General features: G+C 45.7%; 1 protein-coding gene across 5 annotated transcripts in view; it reads right to left on the bottom strand.

Annotated features, from left to right (window-relative positions):
• Positions 1-22,381, bottom strand: part of ETV1 (ETS variant transcription factor 1) — a 124,140-nt gene that overhangs the window by 7,879 nt on the left and 93,880 nt on the right. For 4 of the 5 annotated variants that reach the window (XM_029070568.2, XM_029070563.2, XM_029070564.2 and 1 more), the window contains 3 exons: positions 12,319-12,387; positions 9,706-9,774; positions 3,905-4,074 (listed from right to left, as the gene is read on the bottom strand). In XM_029070568.2, the coding sequence (XP_028926401.1) occupies positions 3,905-4,074; positions 9,706-9,774; positions 12,319-12,387 (308 nt within the window). The remainder of the gene's footprint in view (positions 1-3,904; positions 4,075-9,705; positions 9,775-12,318; positions 12,388-22,381) is intronic. The other variant, XM_029070567.2, reaches the window with a different exon arrangement.

Genomic DNA, 22,381 nt, shown 5'->3' with positions numbered 1-22,381 from the left:
TCTGGAAAGGTAACTGCAATTATCAATGTGCCAGTTGTTAAGCACTTACTGTGTGCTAAGTACCGTGTGCTGTGTGCGGGAGAAGATACAGAATGATCCAGTTGGACACAGTCACGCTGACACAGTACCCTCAGTGAGCCCGGGCCTGGGAGTCAGAAGGACTTGGGTTCTAATCCCAGCTCTGCCACGTGTCTGCTGTGTGACCTTGGGAAAGTCACTTCGCTTCTCTGGGCTTCAGTTACCTCACCTGTAACTGTGAGCCCCAAGTGGGATAGAGGCTGTGTCCAACCTGATTAATTTATATCTACCCCAGCGCTAGCTCCCTGAAAGCCAGGGTTGCATCTCCAGTGTCTTCTGTACATTCCCCAAGCATCTAGTACCGTGCTCTGCTCACACTAGGTGCTCAGTAAGTAGTGTGGACACTATTCCTGCTTCAGGGCACTGCAGAGACCACAGTGATTTGAAAACAGGTTTTATGCTTCCCTACAGAGTTACCTCATTACTCACAGAGTGACTAAGAGTGACTTCCACTGGGAAGAGAGACTCGTCTGTGCTTATTCTGAGGTGACAGAGGTTTATTTGGGGCAAGCAATCGCTTATTTGAAAACCATTAAGGCCAGCGGTAAGCGACTTTCTAACGCTGAACTTCACACCAGATATAATTGTGGTTTTTGTTAAGTGCGTAATACAACCACTTAGTGCCAAGAACTGTACTGGGGTAGACTCAAGATCATCTGGTCCCATATGAGGCTCACTGTGTAAGTAGGAGGGAGAACGGGTGCTAAATCCCCACTCTGCTAATGAGGGAACTGAGGCACACGGGAGTGAAGTGACTTGCCCAAGGTCACACAGCAGACAAGTGGCGGAGCTGGGATTAGGATCCAGATCCTCTGACTCCCAGGCCTGTATTCTTCCCGCTATGCCATATTGCCTTTGCCAAGAAAATCAGGCCAAAACTCAACTTATCAAATACACTGAGAACTGATCAAATACTGCAAATGTCTCCCTTCTGCGGAGCAAGATGCTTAGACTTGTAATATCCCCAATCTAAAGAGACAGTGGATCGAAAGAGTGAGACAGTGAGACTGTAGTATAGGTATCCTTTCTCCAGACAAAACTAACTTCCTCCGTCGGACCGCATCGCTCGTTTTCAAAGGCAATACGAAAAGTTCATCACACACAGAACTCTGTCCTAAAAATAATTCTTCTAAGACCGATGGCTGTCATAAGAAATTATTATTTGCTGAGGCAATTCCATTGATTTACATCCTTTGAGTAGCTGCTGTCTTCTCAAGAAATGTTCCATCTTTAATTTTCTTCCAATCATTTCCTCCGTCCTAATGAGACTTGTACCTCCGATTACATCTTCACTTCCAAAGACACATGGGGCTAAAGTTTCTGCCTGCACAGTCCTCTTGGTCTCTGCTTCCTTTCCTGATTGACTGACTGATGGATTGATTTTCTGCTGGCAGCTGTTCTGAGACTACATTTCAGCCAAGATGCTTCCAGTCCTTTTTTTTTTTTTTCTTTAATTGTATTTGTTAAGCTCCTACTATGTGCCAGGCACTGTACTCAGCGCTGGAACAGATATACGCTAATCAGGTTGGACACAGTCCATGTCCCACACGGGGCTCACAATCCTAATCCTCATTTCACAAATGAGGGAACTGAAGGACACAGAAGTGAAGGGACTAGCCCGAAGTCACACAGCTAAGTGGTGGAGCCAGGATCAGAACCCAGGTCATTCATTCACGCAATAGCTATTTATTGAGCGCTTCCTGAGCACAGAGCACACTACCGGCACTTGGGAAAGTCCAAAACAACAATATATCGTGACATTCCCTGCCCGCAATGAGCTCACAAATCTAGACACTCCCAGGCCCCCACTCTACCCACTAGGCCATATTGCATCTCGGCAGTATTCTGTACTGTCCATGTGCACAGTACAGCACAATACACAAAATGGGCATTCGGTAAATATTAATGTCACTGCAAGGTCTTATATGAAAAAGAAATGGAAAACCAGATATTTCAATTTAGCTTACAAAAACCTGAAACAGATTCCTTACCTGTTCTTCTTAGAATTGAATTCTATAGCCTTCCCTTCTGCATGGCAAGGGTGATCGTATTGCATCTTCCCCAGCGCTCAGCCCATACTAAGGGCTGAACAGATAATAATGGTGAATAATTACGGTATTTGTTCTTCTTTTACTATGTGATATGCACAGTACTAAGCCCTGGGGTATATACAAGATAATCAGGTTGGATGCAGCCTCTGTCCCCATCAATCGATCGTATTTATCGAGGGCTTACTGTGTACAATAAGACAAGAGTTGGTAGACATGTTTCCTGCTCACAAGGGCTCACAGTCTAGAGAGAGTCCCACATGAGGCTCATCGTGTAGGTAAGAGGGGATAATGCTACAGATACCACTTTTTTATGGTATTTGTTACACGCTGACTATGTGCCAGGACTGAACTGAGCACCGGGGTTGAGACAAAGCAATTCAGGATGGACACAGTCCACTTCCCACACGGGACTCACAGCCTTCATCCCCGTTTTACAGATGAGATCACTGAGGCCCAGGGAAGTTAAATGACTGGCTCAAAGTCACACAACAGACAACTGGCAGAGTCAGGAATAGAACTCAGGTCCTTTAGACACCCAGGCCCATGCTCTATCCGCTAGGCGATGCTCCTTAAGTCCCAGCTGAGGTCCAGCTCTAATAATAATGTTGGTATTTGTTAAGCGCCTACTATGTGCTAAGCACTAGGGTAGATACAGGGTCATCAGGTGGTCCCACGTGAGGCTCACAGTTAATCCCCATTTTACAGATGAGGTACCTGAGGCACAGAGAAGTTAAGCGACTTGCCCATAGTCACATAGCTGACAAATGGCAGAGCTGGGATTCGAACCCATGACCTATGACTCCCAAGCCCATGCTCTTTCCACTGAGCCACGCTGCTTCTCTACCGGCCATCCATCATCCTACTGGACCAGAAAGCCTTCGGGGTCTACTGGTTGGCGGTGGCCATTTTAAAGGTGGGAAGTGGAGCTTGATTTTTCTCTTTTCTGAAGGCTTGTTGATTCTCTCTCTCTCTCTCTCTCTCCAGACCGTAAGCTCCTTGTGGGTAGGGACTAGGCCCATCAACTCAGTTATATTGTATTCTCTTAAGAGCTTAGGACAGGGCTCTTAACACTGGGCTCAATAAATACCACCGATTAAGCAGTCAACCTAAAAGGCATAATCCATTTTTGCTAGAAGACTTCTTAGTGTTGGAGGAAACGGTCAACAACAACAGAAAAATAATTCACACTTCTCTCTGGAACCGATCATGCTAATTTAGCTGTAAGCTCGTTAAGGCCAGGGAACGCATCTATAGGCGCTTAGACTGTGAGCCCGTCATCGGGCAGGGATTGTCTCATCTGTTGCGGAAGTGTACATTCCAAGCGCTTAGTACAGTGCTCTGCACATAGTAAGCGCTCAATAAATATCTACAAGCTTCATTACACTGCTCTCTCCCAAGTGCTTAAAACAGTGCTAGGCACACGGTAAGCGCTCAGTAAATACGACTGACGGGCCGAATGATTATTTCCCCCATCTCCACAGTCCGTCTCCCCGTGTAGACTGTCAGCTCCTCACGGACAGGGATCGCCTCTACCAAATCAGTTGCGTTATACTTTCTCCGGCACATACTCCAGCGCTCTGCATACAGTAAGCTCCGACGAAGACCGACGATCCATCTGTTGGTTGATCCCGACCCTCTGCCAACCTCAGCGCCAGAACCTGGGCCTTGATTTCCACCTGACCGTCGGCACATCGAACTACGCGGAAGGAGGGCGCCCCAGCCCGTCCGCCCGAAGCCCGCTGGGGCTTGGCTATCGCCACTTCCCCGGCACCCACCTCTTCCGGTTCGATCAGTTTGAACTCCATGCCTCGGCCGGTCCAGGCGATGAAATGGGAATTGGAGGGGTCGTCGAGGAGGGCGACCAGAAACTGCCAGAGTTGGAGCGAGCCTCGTCGCTGATAGGTGGGACCGTCCCGGTACATCCCGGGCTCCTGTTTGATGTCTCCTGGAGAACAGGAAAATCCCAGGGGTTAATTAACAAGGTGGGCAGACTTCTTTTTTTTAATCTATCTATCTATCTATCTATCTATCTATCTATCTATCTATCTATCTATCTATCTATCTATCTATCTATCTATCTAATTGTTTGTTTGTTTGTTTGTTTGTTTGTCTGTTTGTATGATATCTGTAAACCCTTAGAAGCAGCATGCCTCAGTGGAAAGAGCGCGGGCTTGGGAGTCAGAGATCACGGGTTCTCATCCCAGCTCCGCTGCTAGTCAGCTGTGTGACCTTGGGCAAGTCACTTAACTTCTCTGTGCCTCAGTTACCTCATCTGTCAAATGGGGATTAAAACTGTGAGCCCCACGTGGGACAAACTGATCACCTTGTATCCTCCAGCGCTTAGAACAGTGCTTTGCACATAGTAAGCGCTTAACAAATACCACAATTTATTTATTTTATTTTCATTCATTTATTCATTCATTCAATCGTATTTATTAAGCATTTACTTTGTGCAGAGAGCTGCACTCAGCGCTTGGGAAAGAACAATACCAGAATAAACAGGGACAATCGCTGCCCACAACGAGCTCACAGTCTAGAGGGGGAGGGAGAAAGACAATTCAAATGAATAAAATCTCAGATATACACATAAGCGTTGTGGGGCTGGGATGGGGTGCGAAGAGCCAAGAGGGCAAGTCAGGGCGACGCAGAAGGGAGAGGGAGAAGAGGAAAAGTGGGGATTAGTTTAGGAAGGCTTCTTGGAGGAGATGGACCTTGGGCAAGGCTTTAAAGGGGGGAGAGTGACAAACACTGTGCTAAACGCTGGAGGTAGATACAAGTTAATCAGATTGGGCACAGTCCATGTCCTCCATGGGACTTCCGGTCTTACTCCCCATTTACAGGATCAGACGGTTTGGGGACTTGCCCAAGGTCGCACAGCAGAGACAAGTGGCGGAGTCGGGGTCAGAACCCAGGTCCTTCTGTCTCCTGGGCCTGGGCTCTATCCACCGGGTTGCACTGCTCCTCTGTGTTCTCACTTTATTCTTTTTCTCCGTATTACGCCGGAAAGGATAAGAATGTTAGGAATTGAATTGAAGAGTCTAGTTCTGGCCCTGCCAGTGATTAGAGAGCACGTTTGGAAAATGAATTTAATATCTTCACAGCCTCCCATTCATCCTCAGCTGTACAAGAGACTCCATGATATTATTCCCGGATCTCAAAGAACCAAAATAAGAATTGCTCATTTGCACATCACCAAATGCCCGGTGGCTTTCCCAGCCCGTTTCTTTGGGGAAGAAGCTTTTATCGTTAACTTTGGCAATCCTCCCAATACCTCAGGAAGTTCTCCAGGCCAAAAAGGTTAGTAGTAATAATAATCGTGGTTTTGTCAAGCCCTTACTTTATGCCAAAAACCATACTAACCACGAGGGTAGATAAGATTTAAGCAGAGCCGAGCCAGCCCCGGCCCCAAAACGGATTCACGATCTAAAGGGGAGGGGGAACTGCTATCTCATCCCCATTTTAATGATGAAGAGACTGAGGCCCAGAAAAATTAGGTGATGGTAATAAGAATAATGATGATGGAGGTTTTTGCAAAGCACTTACTATATAATAATAATAATCACGGTATTTGTTAAGCACTTACGACGTGCCAAGCACTGTTCTAAGCGCTGGGGTAGATACAAGGTAATCAGTTTGTCCCACGTGAAGCTCATAGTCTTATTCCCCAATTTACAGATGAGGTAACTGAGGCACAGAGAAGTTAAGTGACTTGCCCAAGGTCGCACAGCAGACAAGCGGTGGAGCGGGATTAGCACTCACATCCTCTGACTCCCAAGCCCCTGCTCTTTCCACTAAGCCCTTCCCTCCAAGCACCGTACTAAGCTCTGGGGTGGCTATAAACTCATCAGTTTGGACACAATCTCTGCTCCATATGGGGCTCACGGTAGGAGGGAGAACAAGAACTGAATCCCCATTTTTCAGAGGAGGAAACCGAGGCCCAGAGAAGTGACTTGGCCAAGGTCACAGAGCAAGCAAACGGCAGAGCTGAGATCAGAACCCGGGTCTCCCGACTCCCAGTCCTGTAAACATTAAAGGGTGGATTTTGGATGAATTGGGAGGCAAGCGAACCTCCAGGGAAAGGTGGAAGTGTTAAGGGAAGTTGGAAGCATTAAGGATGAGAGATGGTCCTGTTCCTAAACATGAGAGTGGATACCAATAAATATCTCCCACTTGAGAACACATGTTCCTTGTGGGCACAGAGCACATGTCCCTTCTTGGTTTTGTACTTCCCAAAGGCTTAATAGTAAGCTAATTGTGGGAAGGGAATGTATCTACTAAGTCTGTTACAATGTACTCTCCCAAGCGCTTAGTACAGCGCTCTGCAATGGTAAGTGCTCAGTACCACTGATCGATTCATTACGACCAGCAGGTGCTCTTAAATAATTATGGTATGTATTAAGCGCTTGCTCTGTGCCAGGCAGCAAAGCGCTGGTGTAGATATAAGGAAATACAAGCAAATCGGGTTGGACACAGTCCCTGTCCCACTTGGGGCTCACAGTCTCAATCCCCTTTTTACAGATGAGGGAACCGAGGCCCAGAGAATGAAAGTGACTTGCCCAAGGTCACACAGCAGACAAGTGGCGGAGCCGGGATTAGAAACCACGGCCTCCTGACTCCCAGGCCCGTGCTCTATCCACTGCAGCATACTGCGTCTCTTAAATGCTCTTATTATCATTTTTGACTCCAAGACACGGGCTACTTATTCCTCATTCCCCACTCCATGCCGTGAAGAGAAAGGAATTGGTGAGAGGAAAGTTGTTGGTTGGGAAAGAGCGAAGGAAAACATGCAGCACACATCAATTAAAATCCTCTTTTCTCTCCCGGGAAAAACACAAACGAAACAAAAAACCCCCACAAAATAAAAAACAACCAATCAAACAAGAAAACTGGCTAAAACTATCCTGCTGATACGATGGAACTAAAAATGAGGATTATGGTTAAACCCAGGGCATCATGATATTTTCTCAGTCAATACAGAGAACACAGCTCTTAAAATAATTACAGAAAAACATAACCCACTTAAAACCTAGACCAAAATATAAAATTATACCATCAATAGCTGAAAAAAAAAATCATTATGTGGTTTGGCCCCAGCTAGAAAACATACAAGTGTCTCTTTGTACTGATTTTAATGACAGTTTTACTTTTCTGTTATCTTCTTCTAAAATTTACATTTTTTTTTCTTTTTCATAGGGATGGCTGACAATTATGTACAATGCATTCAAAAGTGTCAAGTTTTGGAAGCTCCAGCCTATATTTGCCCAGTTATCTTACTCTACTGGCCACGTGTAATAATAATAATGATGATGGCATTTGTTAAGTGCTTACTATGTGCCAAGCACTGTTCTAAGTGTCAGGCGAAGTTCATATGTGCCCCTACCCTCCACTCCTCATTTTGGCAAATTGGACTTTTCAATCCCAAAGCTCCCACCTAAAAATCTTTTTTCAACGGGTGGAGAAGTCAGAAGGTGAGAGGTGGTCAATATGTGAGATAATAATAATAATAATATTGGCATTTAAGGGCTTATTATGTGCAGCACACTGTTCTAAGTGCTGGGAAATCATTTTAATGAAAGCTCGCTGTGGGCTGGGAACAAGTCTACTATATTTTACTCTCCCAAGATCTTAGCACAGTGCTCTGCACACATTAAGCACTCACTAAATACCACTGATTGTTTGGGAAGAGGATGTGAGGGAGTCGCTTATCCCACTACAAATCTATTCTGGGTTTGGGAAGGAATTTTTTCTTTCACCCATCCCACTCCGAAAACCCCGGTCTAATCAGTGGCCCTTCACAGTCGAAGAAAACACCACTGAATGTGAAAATCGCCTGTGATTTTGTATTTGGCTGAAGAGCCCACGTGTAAGATCCACGGCGTCAGCTACACTGGACATGTAAGAATGTCATCCCGGAGCTGTGATGTAGCTATTTATAACGACTAAATCATAGTTATAAGTAGCGAATGTGTGGAGAGCAGCACGGCTGAGTGGATCGAGCACGGGGCTACGAGTCAGAAGGTCACTGGTCCTAATCCCGGCTCCGCCGCTTGCCTGCTGCGTGACCCTGGGCCCATCACTTCCCTTCTCTATGCCTCATTTACCTCATCTGTAAAACGGGGATAAGAGTGTGAGCTGTGTCCAGCGTGATTAACTTGTACCTACCCCAGTGCTTGGCATGTAGTAACCGCTTGACGAAGATCATAATTATTAATAATACTTATAATTATGGTTATTGTTATTATTCAACTATCTCTCACTTCATTAGGACCGTGGTTACCCAAACATTCTACAGTCACACAGGACCTGCTCGATTACTGTTCGCCAAAAGCGACTACATCTAATTTGACACCCGGGGTCTCGCTAACCCCGGGACCATTTCTCCTCAGGTGGGGTGAAGTGAAAGTCGAGTGGCCTAGTGGAAAAAGCACAGGCCTGGGAGTCAGAGGACCCGGGTTCTAATCCCACCTCCGCCACTCGTCTGCTGGGTGACCTTGGGCGAGTCACTTAGCTGCTCCGTGTCTCCGATTCCTCGTCTGTGAAAACGGGGGATTAAATCCTACTCCCTTCTACCTAGGAAAAGTGGGACAGGGACTGTGTCCAAACCGATAACCTTGCATCTATCCCAGCACTTAGAACGACGCTCGAAACATAATAAGAGCTTAACAAATCCCGTTACTGTTATTGTTATCGTGAGGCAACGAGGGCTGTGAAGGTAAGGCATTTTGTACCATCCCTTTTAAACGATCACAAAGCAATGCCACGTGAGTAGGACGCCTCTCTCCAGAAGAAAAATCAAAAGAACAAAAAAGCTCTATCCAAATGAGTACCCGCATCGTTCTCGTGCTCTGTAATTCACCTTTTCACGGCCACGAGAGAAGAGAGGGTGCATTAGTCACCAACGGATTCAGGGTAGCACGCTTTCTGCTCGGCCTCGTTAATTACAGGATCGGTTTTCAGTACACTTCGAACAACGGGCTCTATGGGATCCTCGGGATAGTGGAAATCTATCTGATGCTCTTCACGCGGGACACTGAGATTGCTGCTCTTCTGTCACTGTACTGGGAATGGTGTCCCACACTAATAATAACAGTGGTATTTGTTTAGCGCTTACTGTGTGTCGGGCATTGTACTAAGCGCTAGGGTAGGTACAAGATAATCGGCTCGGACAGAGTCTCTGTCCCACAAGGGGCTTACAGTGTTAATCCCCATTTTACAGGTGAGGAAACAAGCACGGAGAAGTGAAGTGACTCGCTCAAGGTCACTCAGCAGACAAGTGGCAGAACGGGATTAAAAGCCAGGTCCTCTGATGCCAGGCCCGTGCCCTTTCCACTAGGCCACGCTGCCAATGGCATCACCTTGAAGGAAGAAGTCTAAGGTCAGCTGGGGTTGGGCATGTGCCAGAAATGTTTACTGTTATATCGTACTCTCCCAAGAGCATAGTACAGTGCTGTGCACACAGTAAGCGCTCAATAAACACGACTGAATGAACGAATGAAACCTTGACAGCGGGATCGGCATTATGACCTCTGAAGAGAGGAGCCCTCCCCCGTCCCCCCCATCCCGACGACAAACATACCGTCGAACTTCTCCGGAACGACGCAGGTGTCATCGTAAAACTGTCTCGGGCCTTTCTCGAACATGCAGCCTGCAGGAGGAGAAGGAGAGACGACTAGTCAAGGTGGGGTGGGAAAAGCTCGCGTCCTGAAAGACGACCCGATGTCCTTGGGGGAGGCTGCCGGGGAGGGGATCGAAGGAACAACGCGGGACAGTGTACGGGACGTCTTCTGCCCTCCCGCCACAGTTGGTCGCGGTGGGCTTTATGGAGGGGCTGAAGCCTTCTCTGAAATGGATCCGCTCGACTCTGACACTTTCAAAGGATTCCAGCGGGACTCGAAAGGGCCTCGCTACAGGTTTTTTTTTTTTTAATGGTTTTGTTAAGCACTTACTGTGTGTCAGATGCTGTACTAAGCACTGGGGAAGATATAAGATTATCAAATTGGATATGGTCCCTCTCCCATGTTATTATTATCATTATTATTATTATTATTATTATTAATAATAATAATAAACATTTAAGTGCTTACTATGCGCCGGGCACTGGGATAGATACAAGCTAATCAGGTTGGACACAGTCCATGACTCACGTAGGGCTCACACTCTTTATCCCTGTTTTAAAGACGAGATAACTGAGGGAGAGAGAAGTGACGTGACCTGCCCAAGGTCACCCAGCAGACAAATGGCGAAGCTGGGATTAGAACTCAGGTCCTTCTGAACCACAGGCCCGTGCTCTATCCAGTAAGCCACACTGCTTCTCTGGGGCTCATAATCTTAATGCCCATTTCATGGATGAGGTAACTGAGTCCCAGAGTGATAAAGTGACTTGCCCAAGGTCACAGAGAAGTAGGTGGAGCTGAGATTAGAACCCAGGTCCTCTGACCCCCCGGCCTGTCCTCTTTCCACTAGGCCGTGACGTTTTTAGTGCCGAACTCAGCTTTCCCCTATCTTGCTTCTCTCCTCTCTGTTTATTTTGCTCTGGAACTCTTCCACTGGAGAGATAAGGAGTCTCTCTCTATTGCGCATCTTCGGTTATTATTTCAAAAATACAACTGCATCGATCTTGTTCTATCTTATAAACTCCTTAAGGTCGGGGGTGTGCCTTCCTTCAAACCCCCCTTACAGAGCACCTCATGGGTGCCCAATAAATGCTCGATGAGATCACAACTGTGATCAGGGGAACAATGAAAGAAGTACAGAGGCAGCATGGCCTAATGGGCAGACCACAGGCCTGGGAGTCAGAAGGTCTGGAGAAGCAGGGTGGCTCAGTGGAAAGAGCCGGGGCTTTGGAGTCAGAGGTCATGGGTTCAAATCCCGGCTCTGCCACTTGTCAGCTGAGTGTGGGCGAGTCACTTCACTTCTCCGTGCCTCAGTTCCCTCATCTGTAAAATGGGGATGAAGACTGTGAGCCCCACGTGGGACAACCTGATTCCCCTGTGTCTACCCCAGCGCTTAGAACAGTGCTCTGCACATAGTTAAGCGTTTAACAAATACCAACATTATTAGATCTAACCTGGCTCCTGCCAACTGTCTGTTGTGTGACTTTGGGCAAGTCACTTTACTTCTCTGTACCTCAGTTACCTCCTCTGTAAAATGGGGATTGAGCCTGGAAACTTCATGAGGGACAGGGACTGTGTCCAACCCCATTTGCTTGCATTCACTCCAGTGCTTAGTACAGTGCCTTGCACAAAGTAAGCACTTGGCTAATATCATACATATTATCATTATTAGTAGTAATAATAATAATCTATGAGGAAAAGAGCAGCTTAGAAATGTGTTAGTTCCAGTGCTTAGTACAGTGCCTTGCACATGGTAAGCACTTGACAAATGTCATACATATTATCATTACGTAGTAATAATAATAATAATCTAAGAGGAAAAGTGCAGCTTAGAAATGCGTAACTTCCACGAACCTGCACACCACTCTCACACTAAGGCACAAGTTTATCTCCAGCAGAGCCCCGTAAAGGAATAGTTGCATTTTACCGGGCAGATTTGAATCCGCTTCTCCGATAAGCGGGGATGCATCCAGAGAGATAATTTTCAGGAGCATTCCTGCAATCATACTTATTGAGCACTTACCGTGTGCAGAACACTGTACTAAGCGCTCAATGGCAAGCTCTAGTCTCCCGTTATCCAGCGCTTGGGGGGAGACAAAAGCTCAGGGCATTTTCCAAAGAGGAATTCCATATCCAAATCCAACTGTTTCGTTAGGTTTTAAAACGACAATCGCGGTCTCCCAAACCGATGGTCCTCGTCCTTACCAGCGTTTAATACAGTGTCTGGCACATGGCAAGCACTTAACAGACACCATAATAATTACTATTATTATCCTTATTATCCTTGTCCCTCAGAAAGCGGTAAGACGGGAATATGCCAGGGACAGATGCTCGATCTTGACCCTGGTCCCTGCCCGATAAGATGATTGGTGTTTTTTGAACTCAAAGTGACCACCCCCCCCCCCACCCCGACCTCCTCAGGATCGGTTTTACCCCACCCTCTCTTTAAAGAGTGAACAGGAAGGAGCGATTTTTCCGACACAATGGAATAATCTGCTGGGTGACCTCACCCTGGCATTATCCACGATGTAAAATGGTCTGCGTTGTGCAAAGGGAACAAAGAATGGAAAACTTAACTTCTGTTCGGTTGGGGTGAGCCAGGAAACCTTCTTGCCTGATGTAAAGGGAATGGCAACTAGGCACTTCTGAAAGAGGAGAAGAAAACATGAATCACAGATCTGCCCCAAACTGAACGCTCGCAGGTCATCAACGGCGACGAGGTGCGGAGAGGAGAGTAACGGGACGGGACGTAATTCACGGGGCGGAGAGGCCTGTCAACACATACTTAGCATTTCGGAGATGCACACCGAAGAAGAAGTGTAACGTGATCTTGTCTCGTGGAGGCCCGGGAACTCTGCCTTCCGTCAAAATCAACTTCGTTCGAGGGGAACGCCCGGGGCCCTGGCTCTTGAGTCACATCTTCGTCGTGGTATTTACTGAGCGCTTACTATGTGCAGAGGAGTGTACTGAGCGCTTGGGAGAGTACAATACAACACAGTTGGCCGACACGTCCCCACGACGGGCTATCGGTCTAGGGGACACCTTACACACAATTCATACAAGGGACAAGAGACATCCTTCAATCAGGGGCATTTATTGAGCGCTTATTTGTGCAGAGCAAGGTAAGAAGCGCTCAGGAGAATACGATATAACAGAGTTGGTAGACATGTTCTAGACCAAACGAGCTTTCGGTCTAGAGACGAGTTTACACATGATCACTGGGTGCACAAGGGACAAAAAGCCATCAATCAATCAATCAATCAATCACTGGTATCTATTGAGCACTTATTCTGTGCAGAGCTCGGAACTAAGCACTTGGGAGGGCACAATATAACAGAATTGGTAGGCATGTTCCCCGCCCACGACAAGTTTACAGTCAAGAGGGTAATCTAGGGTCATGATTACCTTTATGGGATACTTCAGTCTTTCACTCAATCGTACTTACTGAGCGCTTACTATGTGCAAAGCAACATGTTAAGTGCTAGGGAGGGTACAACGTAACAATGAATAGACATATTCCCTGCCCACCACAAACTTACAGTCTAGAGGTTTCTTGGTACTTGTCTACTGTGTGACCTTGAGCAAGTCACTTTACTTCTCTATGCCTCAATTCCCTCATCTGTAAAGTGGGGATTGAGACCGTGAGCCCCATCTGGGATGGAGAATGTGTCCAACCTGATCTGCTTGTATCCACCCCAGTGCTTAGCACAGTGCCTGGAACATAGTAAGTGCCTAACAAATACCACAGTTACTATTATCTGCCTGTTCACTTGTTTGGATGTCTGCCTCCCCCACTTCTAGACTATGAGGCTGTTGTGGGCAGGGATTGTCCCTATTTGTTGCTGAATTGTACTTTCCAAGTGCTTAGTACAGTGCTCTGCACACAGTAAGTGCTCAATAAATACGATTGAAGAATGAATGAATGATTATTGGTTCCTTCTGACGTATCCTAGCTAGAGGCTGGAAAGAAATGAAAGGCGCCCACCCGATCTGGAACAGATATCTCCGACCCACCAGACATTTGGGAATGATTACAGTTAGGTGGGACAAAGAGGTCCAAGTCTTACGCGATCTCCGTCAAACCACAGGTGTGCAGTTTCTCCAACTGCTCGAATCGCTCTACCCCTCTGGTTCCCCGCAGCCGCCACTGCGGGAGACTGATCCACCCAGATGAGACGGCCTAGCTGGCCACATCGGAGTTACCAGGGTACGAAAGGCAAGATTTAAGCAAAATCCCGGCTTCGCCTTTGAGGCCAAGTGAACCCCTCGGGATTGGGACAGCCGGGGAAGCATCGACTGTCGTCTGGTTTGTTGATGAATTTGTTGCTGAATTCATTCATTCATTTGTATTTATCGAGTGCTTACTGTGTGCAGAGCACTATACTAAGTACTTGGAAAGTACTTATTCGGCAATGGGTAGAGAAAATCCCTACCCAACAACGGGCTCGCCGTCTAGAATATAATGATATTTGTTAAGCGCTTACCATGTGCCAAGCACTTTTCTAAGCACTGGGGGGAAACAAGGTAATAATAATAATAATAATGTCGGTATTTCTTAAGCACTTACTAAATGCAGGGCACTGTTCTAAGCGCTGGGGTAGATACAGGGTCATCAGGTTGTCCCACACGAGGCTCACAGTCTTAATCCCCATTTTACAGATGAGGTAACTGAGGCACAGAGAAGTTAAATGACTTGCCCACAGTCACACAGCTGACAGGTGGTGGGGCCGGGATTAGAAACCATGACCTCTGACTCCCAAGCCCGGGCTCTTTCCACTGAGCACACTGCTTCTCTGCTAAATACATGATTATGAGATTGGACACAGCCCATGTCCCACATGAGGCTCAAAGATTAATTCTAATAAATGATTCTACTACTTGCTAAGGAAAACCTATCCAACTTGACTGTCTCATTCATATTCCTTCATTCATTCAAATGTATTAAGTGCTTACTGTCTGCAGAGCACTGTACTAAGCACTTGGGAGAGTGCAATTCAACAATAAAGAGTGACATCCCCTGTCCACGACGAGCTCACCGTCTGGGGGGGGGGGGGGGTGAAGGGGAAGGGGAGATAGACATCAATACAAATAAAGAAAATGACAGCTAGGGAAATAAGTGCTGTGGGCCTGGGAGCGGGGGAAAAACAAGGGGAACGAGTCAGGGAGACGCAGAAGGGAGTGGGAGCTGAGGAAAAATGAGGCTTAGTCTGAGAAGGCCTCTTGGAGGAGATGGGCCTTCAAAAAGGCTTTGAAGCGGGGGGAGAGTCATTGTCTGTATCTACTTGGATCTACCCCAGGGCTTAGTACAGTGCCTGGCCCATAGTGAGCACCTAGCAGATACCACATTTATTAATATCTTGAGCTCCAAACACTCTTTTAACACAGCCCATCTGCATTCCACTTTCCACCGACTGGAGCTGAACATTATGTGACCTTGGACAATCATTTAACTCCTCTGTGTCTCAGTTTACCTCTTATGCAAAATGGTGAATTCAATACCTGTTCTCTCTTCCATTTAGGCTGTGAATTCCATGTGGGACCCAGACTATGTCTGGCCTGATTATCTTATATTCTCCCTAGGGCTTAGAACAGTGCCGAGCACATAGTAAGCACTTTACAAATATTATAATTATTATTATTGTCATTATTGATGTTGGTGAAGTTATAAAACTCCAAACAAGACATTTAACCAAATGAAAAAAAAAAGCAGACAGCATAGGTCAAGAATCCTGAAACATCTTACATGGTTGAAAGTCTCTGACACCTCATCTAACACTCACATTTCCTCCTTAAATTTACTGAACTCATTGCAAAACCCTAAAACTTCACTCCTACATTAAGAGGAGAAACAAATAAAAATAAAATATCTGAGACTCTGGATGCCCAAACATACCATGTAGATCTCTACTAAAATCACATTAAAAAGATCAGTTTACAGGCTAAGGTAAAAAGGAAGACCCACAAAGTGGGTAGACACATTTGGGGTTGGGTTTTCGATTCTTCTAGCTGGAATACAAAAGAATGAGGTTCCAGTGCCTCTGTGAAAAGGGGAGAGAAGGGATAGGAGTAGACTGCTCAATGTAGGCAGGGAACGTAACTATTATATTATACTCTTCCAAGTGCTTAGTACAGTAATTGCCCACAGTAAGCGCTCAATAAATACAACTGAATGAACGAGTGAATGAGGGTGAGTAACCGCGCAAGTGCCCAATGAATGACTCCAGTTAAAAAGCAAATAAGTGCAGGTGAGTGAAAAGAGTAAAGTGGTCATCGGGGGGGGGTGGGGGGGGGGGGAGTGGGTTTTGCATCTATTCAGAGTCCTTCCACTTTATTCTCCTCCCCACAGTCTCACAAATCCTAGCGACCTTCTCTCCTTTCTTCCGTGATCGCAACCAGGCTCACTTTAAAATCTGTCAGGAGAATATCGAAACAGACGGACAACAGCCAAAACTACCCGGGAGTCACTGCCGTTTCGGTTTTAGACAATCCTGATCACATAGCTCATGCTCCACTGTCTAAACATCATTATCATTCGGTGGCTTTTAAAGAGGAAGACATAAAGTCCAACCTATCCTTAAAATTGGGTCCTTTTAAGCAATCCACACGGGACAGAAAAAAATATAGTCAAGAAGAGCTTATTCCCTGTAAAGTAACTAAAGTCTTGTTATTCTAAAGTGCTACCAGTTAATTTATGACTATCAGGGTGGGTCAGACTCTAATCAAATTGTAGAAACATTTCCAAAGTGATTATTCAATCAAATGACTAACATGGTTAATTAGGAGCCATAAACATTGCTCTGAAGTTCATCAAAGTAATGACTTGCCCAGAAAAATTACTGCTAATTAAATTGCCTGCTGCTTTCATTTCTACCTTATCTAATAAAAAGGCCAACCAATGAAATTTAGCATTGCCGTTTTAAATCGTACACAATGCTCCGCTAAGGCTCAGAAGTACGTTAGCTGGTTAAGCGATCGACTTCAAAAGCAAACATTTTATATCTGAAATGGCAGACACATTATACATTTTCCTTTGATTAAGGAATGATAACTCATCTCGGCCGCAGTATCGTTTTGAGGGCTGAACTGAAGTCACTGAGTTACTTTGGACTCTCTCTGTGGCCGCTCTAGAAGCAAGGCTCAGTTGGAAGCATCTAGAAACTTTCAAGAAGGGCTACTACTTCTTTGTGGTGGGGAGATGATGTCAAAGCCCTTAACCAAAGCGCTTAGAACAGTGCTCTGCACACGGTAAGCGCTCAATAAATACGAGTGAATGAATGAACCAAAGTAGTAGTTACCTTAACCTAGGCTCTAATGCTGCCATTTTGGCACTTCCCTTAGCCTCCAGTCAGCAGAATGACTGGAAAAATCATTTTACCAATCTTGACTGGGCTGCAGTTTCAATAATTACCTCATTTCTTTGAAACTTCAGTCATTTCCTGGAGATTAATAATAATAATAATAATTATGGAATATTTGTTAAGCTCTTACTATGTGCCAAGCACTGTTCTAAGCACTAGGGTAATGACACGATAATCAGGTCGTCCCACGAGGGCTCACAGTCGTAATCCCCATTTTACAGATGGAGTGACTGAGGCACAGACACTTTCCCAAGGTCACACAGAACCCACGTCCTCTGACTCCCCAGCCCGTGACTAACCCAGGCATTTTTGTCGCGACTCCACGGGCCTACAGATCATTCAATCTATCAATCAATCGTGTTCATTGGGAGCTGAGTGCTGTTCTAAACACTGGGGAGAGGCATTTCCCTGCCCGTGATGATCTTATTATCTAGAGGGGAAGACAGATTAAAATAAATCACAGTTATGGCCACGGAGTGTTGTGGGGTTGAGGATGGGATGAATAACGGGTACAGATCCAAGGCTTTTGCAGAAAGGGAGACAGAGTAGAGGAAACGAGGGCTTAGTCGGGGAAGGCCTCTTGGAGGAAGTGTGCTTTAAATAGGCTTTGAAGGTGGGAAGAACATCCAGGGTGAGAATTTAGTGGCCCCAAATTAAATGGCATCAAGATCAAACTACAGAAGGGCATAAAAAGTAGGTAGGGCAGATCTGATCGACAGGGGTATGCTGAGAGATTTTTTTCATTTGCCCTTTTTTTATTTAGAGCATGAATAGTAAAGATAAAAATAGCAGTTAGGGGATGTGTTAAGCACTTATTATGTGTCAAGCACTGAGCTGTGATGAAAAATATATATTTTCAAGTGTTGGAAATATATGTTTATTTGTCAATCATTCATTCAATCATATTTATTGAGCAGTTACTGTGTGCACAGCACTGTATTAAGTGCTTGGGGGAGTACAACATAACAGACAATCCCTGCGCACAGTGAGTTTATAGTGTAGAAGGGGAGACAGACATTAAAATAAATGAATTACAAATATAATAAATGAGTTACATATACATATATATGTAACTCATATATACACACACAAAAACACACACACATACATATATCTATACACACACATATAAACTACAGATATGTGTGTTGTTGTGTTATTATACTTAGCATTTGTAGTGCCTGGTACCGTTCTCTCTGCTGTCGCTAAAAACAGATCAGACACAGAAAGAGAGACTAGGAATTTCATCCCCATTTTACAGATGAGGAAACTGAGGTACAGAAAGGTTAAATGACTTGCCCAAGGTCACAGAGCAGACAACTGGCAAAGCTGGGATTAGAACTCAGGTCTCCTGACTCCCAGGTCCACGCTTTTTCCACTGGGACAGACTAGTTTCCACCTGTCTTCCCCCGCCCTGCCCCATATCCTTCCCGGACACCTTTCTGAGGGTCTGAAGCTCAGAAGGGGCACACCTCCACGAGCCAAACTTGTTTGAGGGGCCACCCGTCAGGCACCTCGCCCAGTTTAACAACCAAATCGCTAGTCACGGGTCAGAAATCCTAGCCTGAAAGTAAACTCCATCCCTGAATCTCTGAATCTCCCCACCCTGTGGGGTGACCTAAAAAAGGTCCTGTTAAACCCTGGGTAAATTTACGTCCCTCGAGGGACACATGATGGATTTTCTCCCACTGTTGCCGGTGCGCCGACCTAATGGATTCCCTCAGCCCAGCTCTTATCTTCCCTGATCTCCGAGAGCGGGGTAAACACGGGTAACCAAAAAGCTAGAGAGGGATCATTTTTCCCACTGAGCTGGGGATCAAGCACACTGCCATTTCATTACGCAGCAGCAAACCCCTCACGACTTTCAAGAGGGAAGAGAGGAGGACAGAGAACCGGAGTTAAGTGACCCGAGCATATTTACAGTCACGAAATTGGCCCATTTGGGAAGATTCCAGGCCCGGCTCACCGGACCCCGGCTCGAAGAGAGGACAGATGCAGGCTCTCGGCCGTGTGGGTGCCGGGGAAAGAATTTCACTTACTGAATCACAAACTTCACTTGTTCCAAGCATCTGGGTTTTCCTTGGACAATCTCCTGGGTAAATATTGACCACGTCCAACCCAGATTAGTTTAAACTCTCTACCAGGCTCACGGTTTTATGAGCCTGGGATGGTTTTACAAGGCACGCTTAATAAAGCTGTAGCGATAGACTTAGTGAGCAGAGTGCACCCGTGAGGAGTGAGTTTCTTGGGTATTTTAGCACTCTGCCAGGTCTTCCACAAATGAAAAAAAAAAAAAAACAACAAAAAACAAAGAACGGGGTAACGAGATCTGTCCACCAATGCCAGCCGAAATACATTTTTCAAAAAGCCCCTGAGGCTCCAGTCTTGAACTACTCAAGGTTCTCGGAGTAATTATACAGAATTAAACAGAACCAACACAATTAGATATTTCTAAGTGAACTAAATTGCAACAAATATGTTGTGGTCCACCTCCCCTCTCCCTCCCTCTCCTTTGATTTCCTCACCTTCATTTCATCCTCACAATATCGGTCTGTTGTGCACTATCTGCTTCAACATTAATAATCCCTAATAAACATTTTAACTTTGTTACCCCGCGGCGGGACTATTACACAATACAATCATGCCATGTTGTTGACAGAAGTCTCACAAAATAACGTGAAATTGTTAAGGCCAACTCTTGTCTCTCACTTTCCTCCTGAAGGACAAATGCAATGTTTTTCCTACAATCTTTTTTTCATTAAAATTGCATCGCTATTTTGAGGGGTTTTTTTTAAAGCTATAAACAAGAGCTTTCTGAATAGAAAACCCACTCTGGTCTTTTAATAGTTGGAGTTACAGCGGGGTGACTTATCTCCCTTGAAGACACTTTGGAACAGATATGCCCAGAAGCCTGAGTGCTGAAAGTCAGACAGTCATTCCAGAACCGAGACCTGAGTCGGAGGACCCGGGTTCTAATCCCGGCTCCCGCCACTTGCCTACTGTATGTGATGTCGGGCAAGTCACCTCACTGCTCGGTCCCTCAGTTCCAGGCTCAGTTTCACCTTGTCAGCGCTTAGTTTAGTGCCTGGCACATACTAAGCGCTTAACAAATACCATAACTATTGTCTGTCTTGGGGCCGGCCTATCTAGAGAAGCAGCGTGGCTCAGTGGAAAGAGCCCGGGCTTGGGAGTGAGAGGTCATGGGTTCTAATCCCAGCTCCGCCGCTTTCCAGCTGCGTGACTCTGGGCAAGTCACTTCACTTCTCTGTGCCTCAGTTCCCTCATCTGTAATATGGGGATTAAAACTGTGAGCCCCACGTGGGACAACCTGATCACCTTGTATCTCCCCAGCGCCTAGAACAGTGCTTTGCACATAGTAAGCGCTTAACAAATCCCACCATTATTATCTGGAGCTGACGTAAAGATCAGGACAGAACTCCTCGCTGGGAGGATTTTGTCTGGAAAGGATGGGGGAGATGGATCCAAGATCTATTTCTGAGCTGTTTTCCCCACTGTAGCGGAATTTTCCAACAGAGCACACCCCCATTTCTCCACCTAAAAATAATAAACTTCCATAGAGAGAATGATTCCCCTTGTTCTGAAGCGATTTATTCATATTAATGTCTGTCTCTCCCTCTAGACTGTAAGCTCTTTGTGGGCAGGGAATATGCCTGCTGGATCGTTGTATTATCACGCAAGCGCTTACAGCTCTGCAAAGAGTAAGCACTCAATAAATACACTAATTGACCGATTGAATGATTGATAAAAAGTAATTCCCCAACCCTTGTTTGTGTTTATCCGATCATACTTCAGTTGGAAATGCTTTTCACAAGTAAGCTAATGATGTGGATTTTTGTTTTTCCTTTATGACGAGGCACTAAAGATTCAACTTCAATAGCACATAATAATTGCCTGCTAGTTAAAACAGAAGGGTCCCACTCTAAAGTCCGGTTGATAAACATGGACTCAGAGTTGGGAATCAGGAGACCTGGGTTCTAATCCCAGCTTCACCCCTTGCCTGCTGGGTGACCTGGGGCAAATCACTTAACTTCTCCATGCCTCAGTTACCTCATCTGAAAATAGAGATTAAAGTCCATTAAACTACAGTATTACCATTAATTATGGCATAGTGGACAGAGCACGGGCCTGGGAGTCAGAAGGTCATGAGTTCTAATCTCGGCTCCGCCACTTGTCTGCTGTGTGGCCACAGGCAAGTCAATCACTTCTCTGTGCCTCACTTACCACAACTGGAAAGGGGGGATTGAGACTGTGAGCCCCGTGTGGGAGAAGGGACTGTGTTCAACCCGATTTGCTTGTAATAATAATAATGGTACTCGCTAAGCGCTTACTATGTGCCAAGCACTGTTCTAAGCACTTGTGGGAGGACACAAGGTAATCAGGTTGTAACCACTCCAGCGCTTAGTACAGTGTATGGCACATAGTAATGGCTTAATAAGTTCCAAAATTATTATTATTACAATTATGATTAAACTGTGAGGGCCATGTAGGGCAGGGCCTACATCCGTTCGAATTATCCTGCATCAACCCCAGTTCTTACCACTTAAGCACTTTCAAAATATCACATTAGTTTTGTTACTATTAGTAATAGCAATAATAATAACAACAGAAACAGTGTGGCCTAATGGATAGAGCATGGGCCTGGGCATCAGGAGGACCTGGATTCTAATTCCACTCCACCAGCCGTCTGCTGTGTGAGCTTGGGCAAATCACTTCACTTCTCTGGGCCTCAGTTTCCTCATCTGTAAAATGGGGATTAAGATCGTGAGCCCTATGTGGGACAGGGACCGTGTCCAACTTGATTAGCTTTTATCTACCCCAGCACTTACTACAGGGCTTGGCACATAATAAGCGCTTAAGAAATACCACAATTCTTTTTCTTCCTATTATTATCATCACTATTCGACCAAAGTGGAAAGTTCAGCCTCCCAAGCCTCTCCCGCTGTATTAAGCATCACGGTTCGGGCCGGCCACATTTTCTCCCTACTATTTTCATTCCCAGCACTTGGAACATCTCACTTCTAAGCTTGGGTGCAGCTGCATTTCTCTTTTTTTTTTTAACCTAGCACACAACAGCCATGCTTCCCACTTTCTCCCGTCTCTCCATGATCCCACAGCGAAAGGAAAAAAAAAAAAAATGGCCAGGCAGCCCAAATCCCTCCCCCTTCCCAGCCTGTAAAATCCAAGTTTGATAAACAGCATAGGGCTGGAGTGACATATTTGAATGGAATTCAGACCAACCAGTTCCTGTTTATGTTTCTGA

Source organism: Ornithorhynchus anatinus, chromosome 8, assembly GCF_004115215.2.
Source record: "Ornithorhynchus anatinus isolate Pmale09 chromosome 8, mOrnAna1.pri.v4, whole genome shotgun sequence".
NCBI classification, from domain to species: domain Eukaryota; kingdom Metazoa; phylum Chordata; class Mammalia; order Monotremata; family Ornithorhynchidae; genus Ornithorhynchus; species Ornithorhynchus anatinus.
Note: the sequence above shows the minus strand (reverse complement) of the source record. Positions and strands in the feature narration are given on the sequence as shown.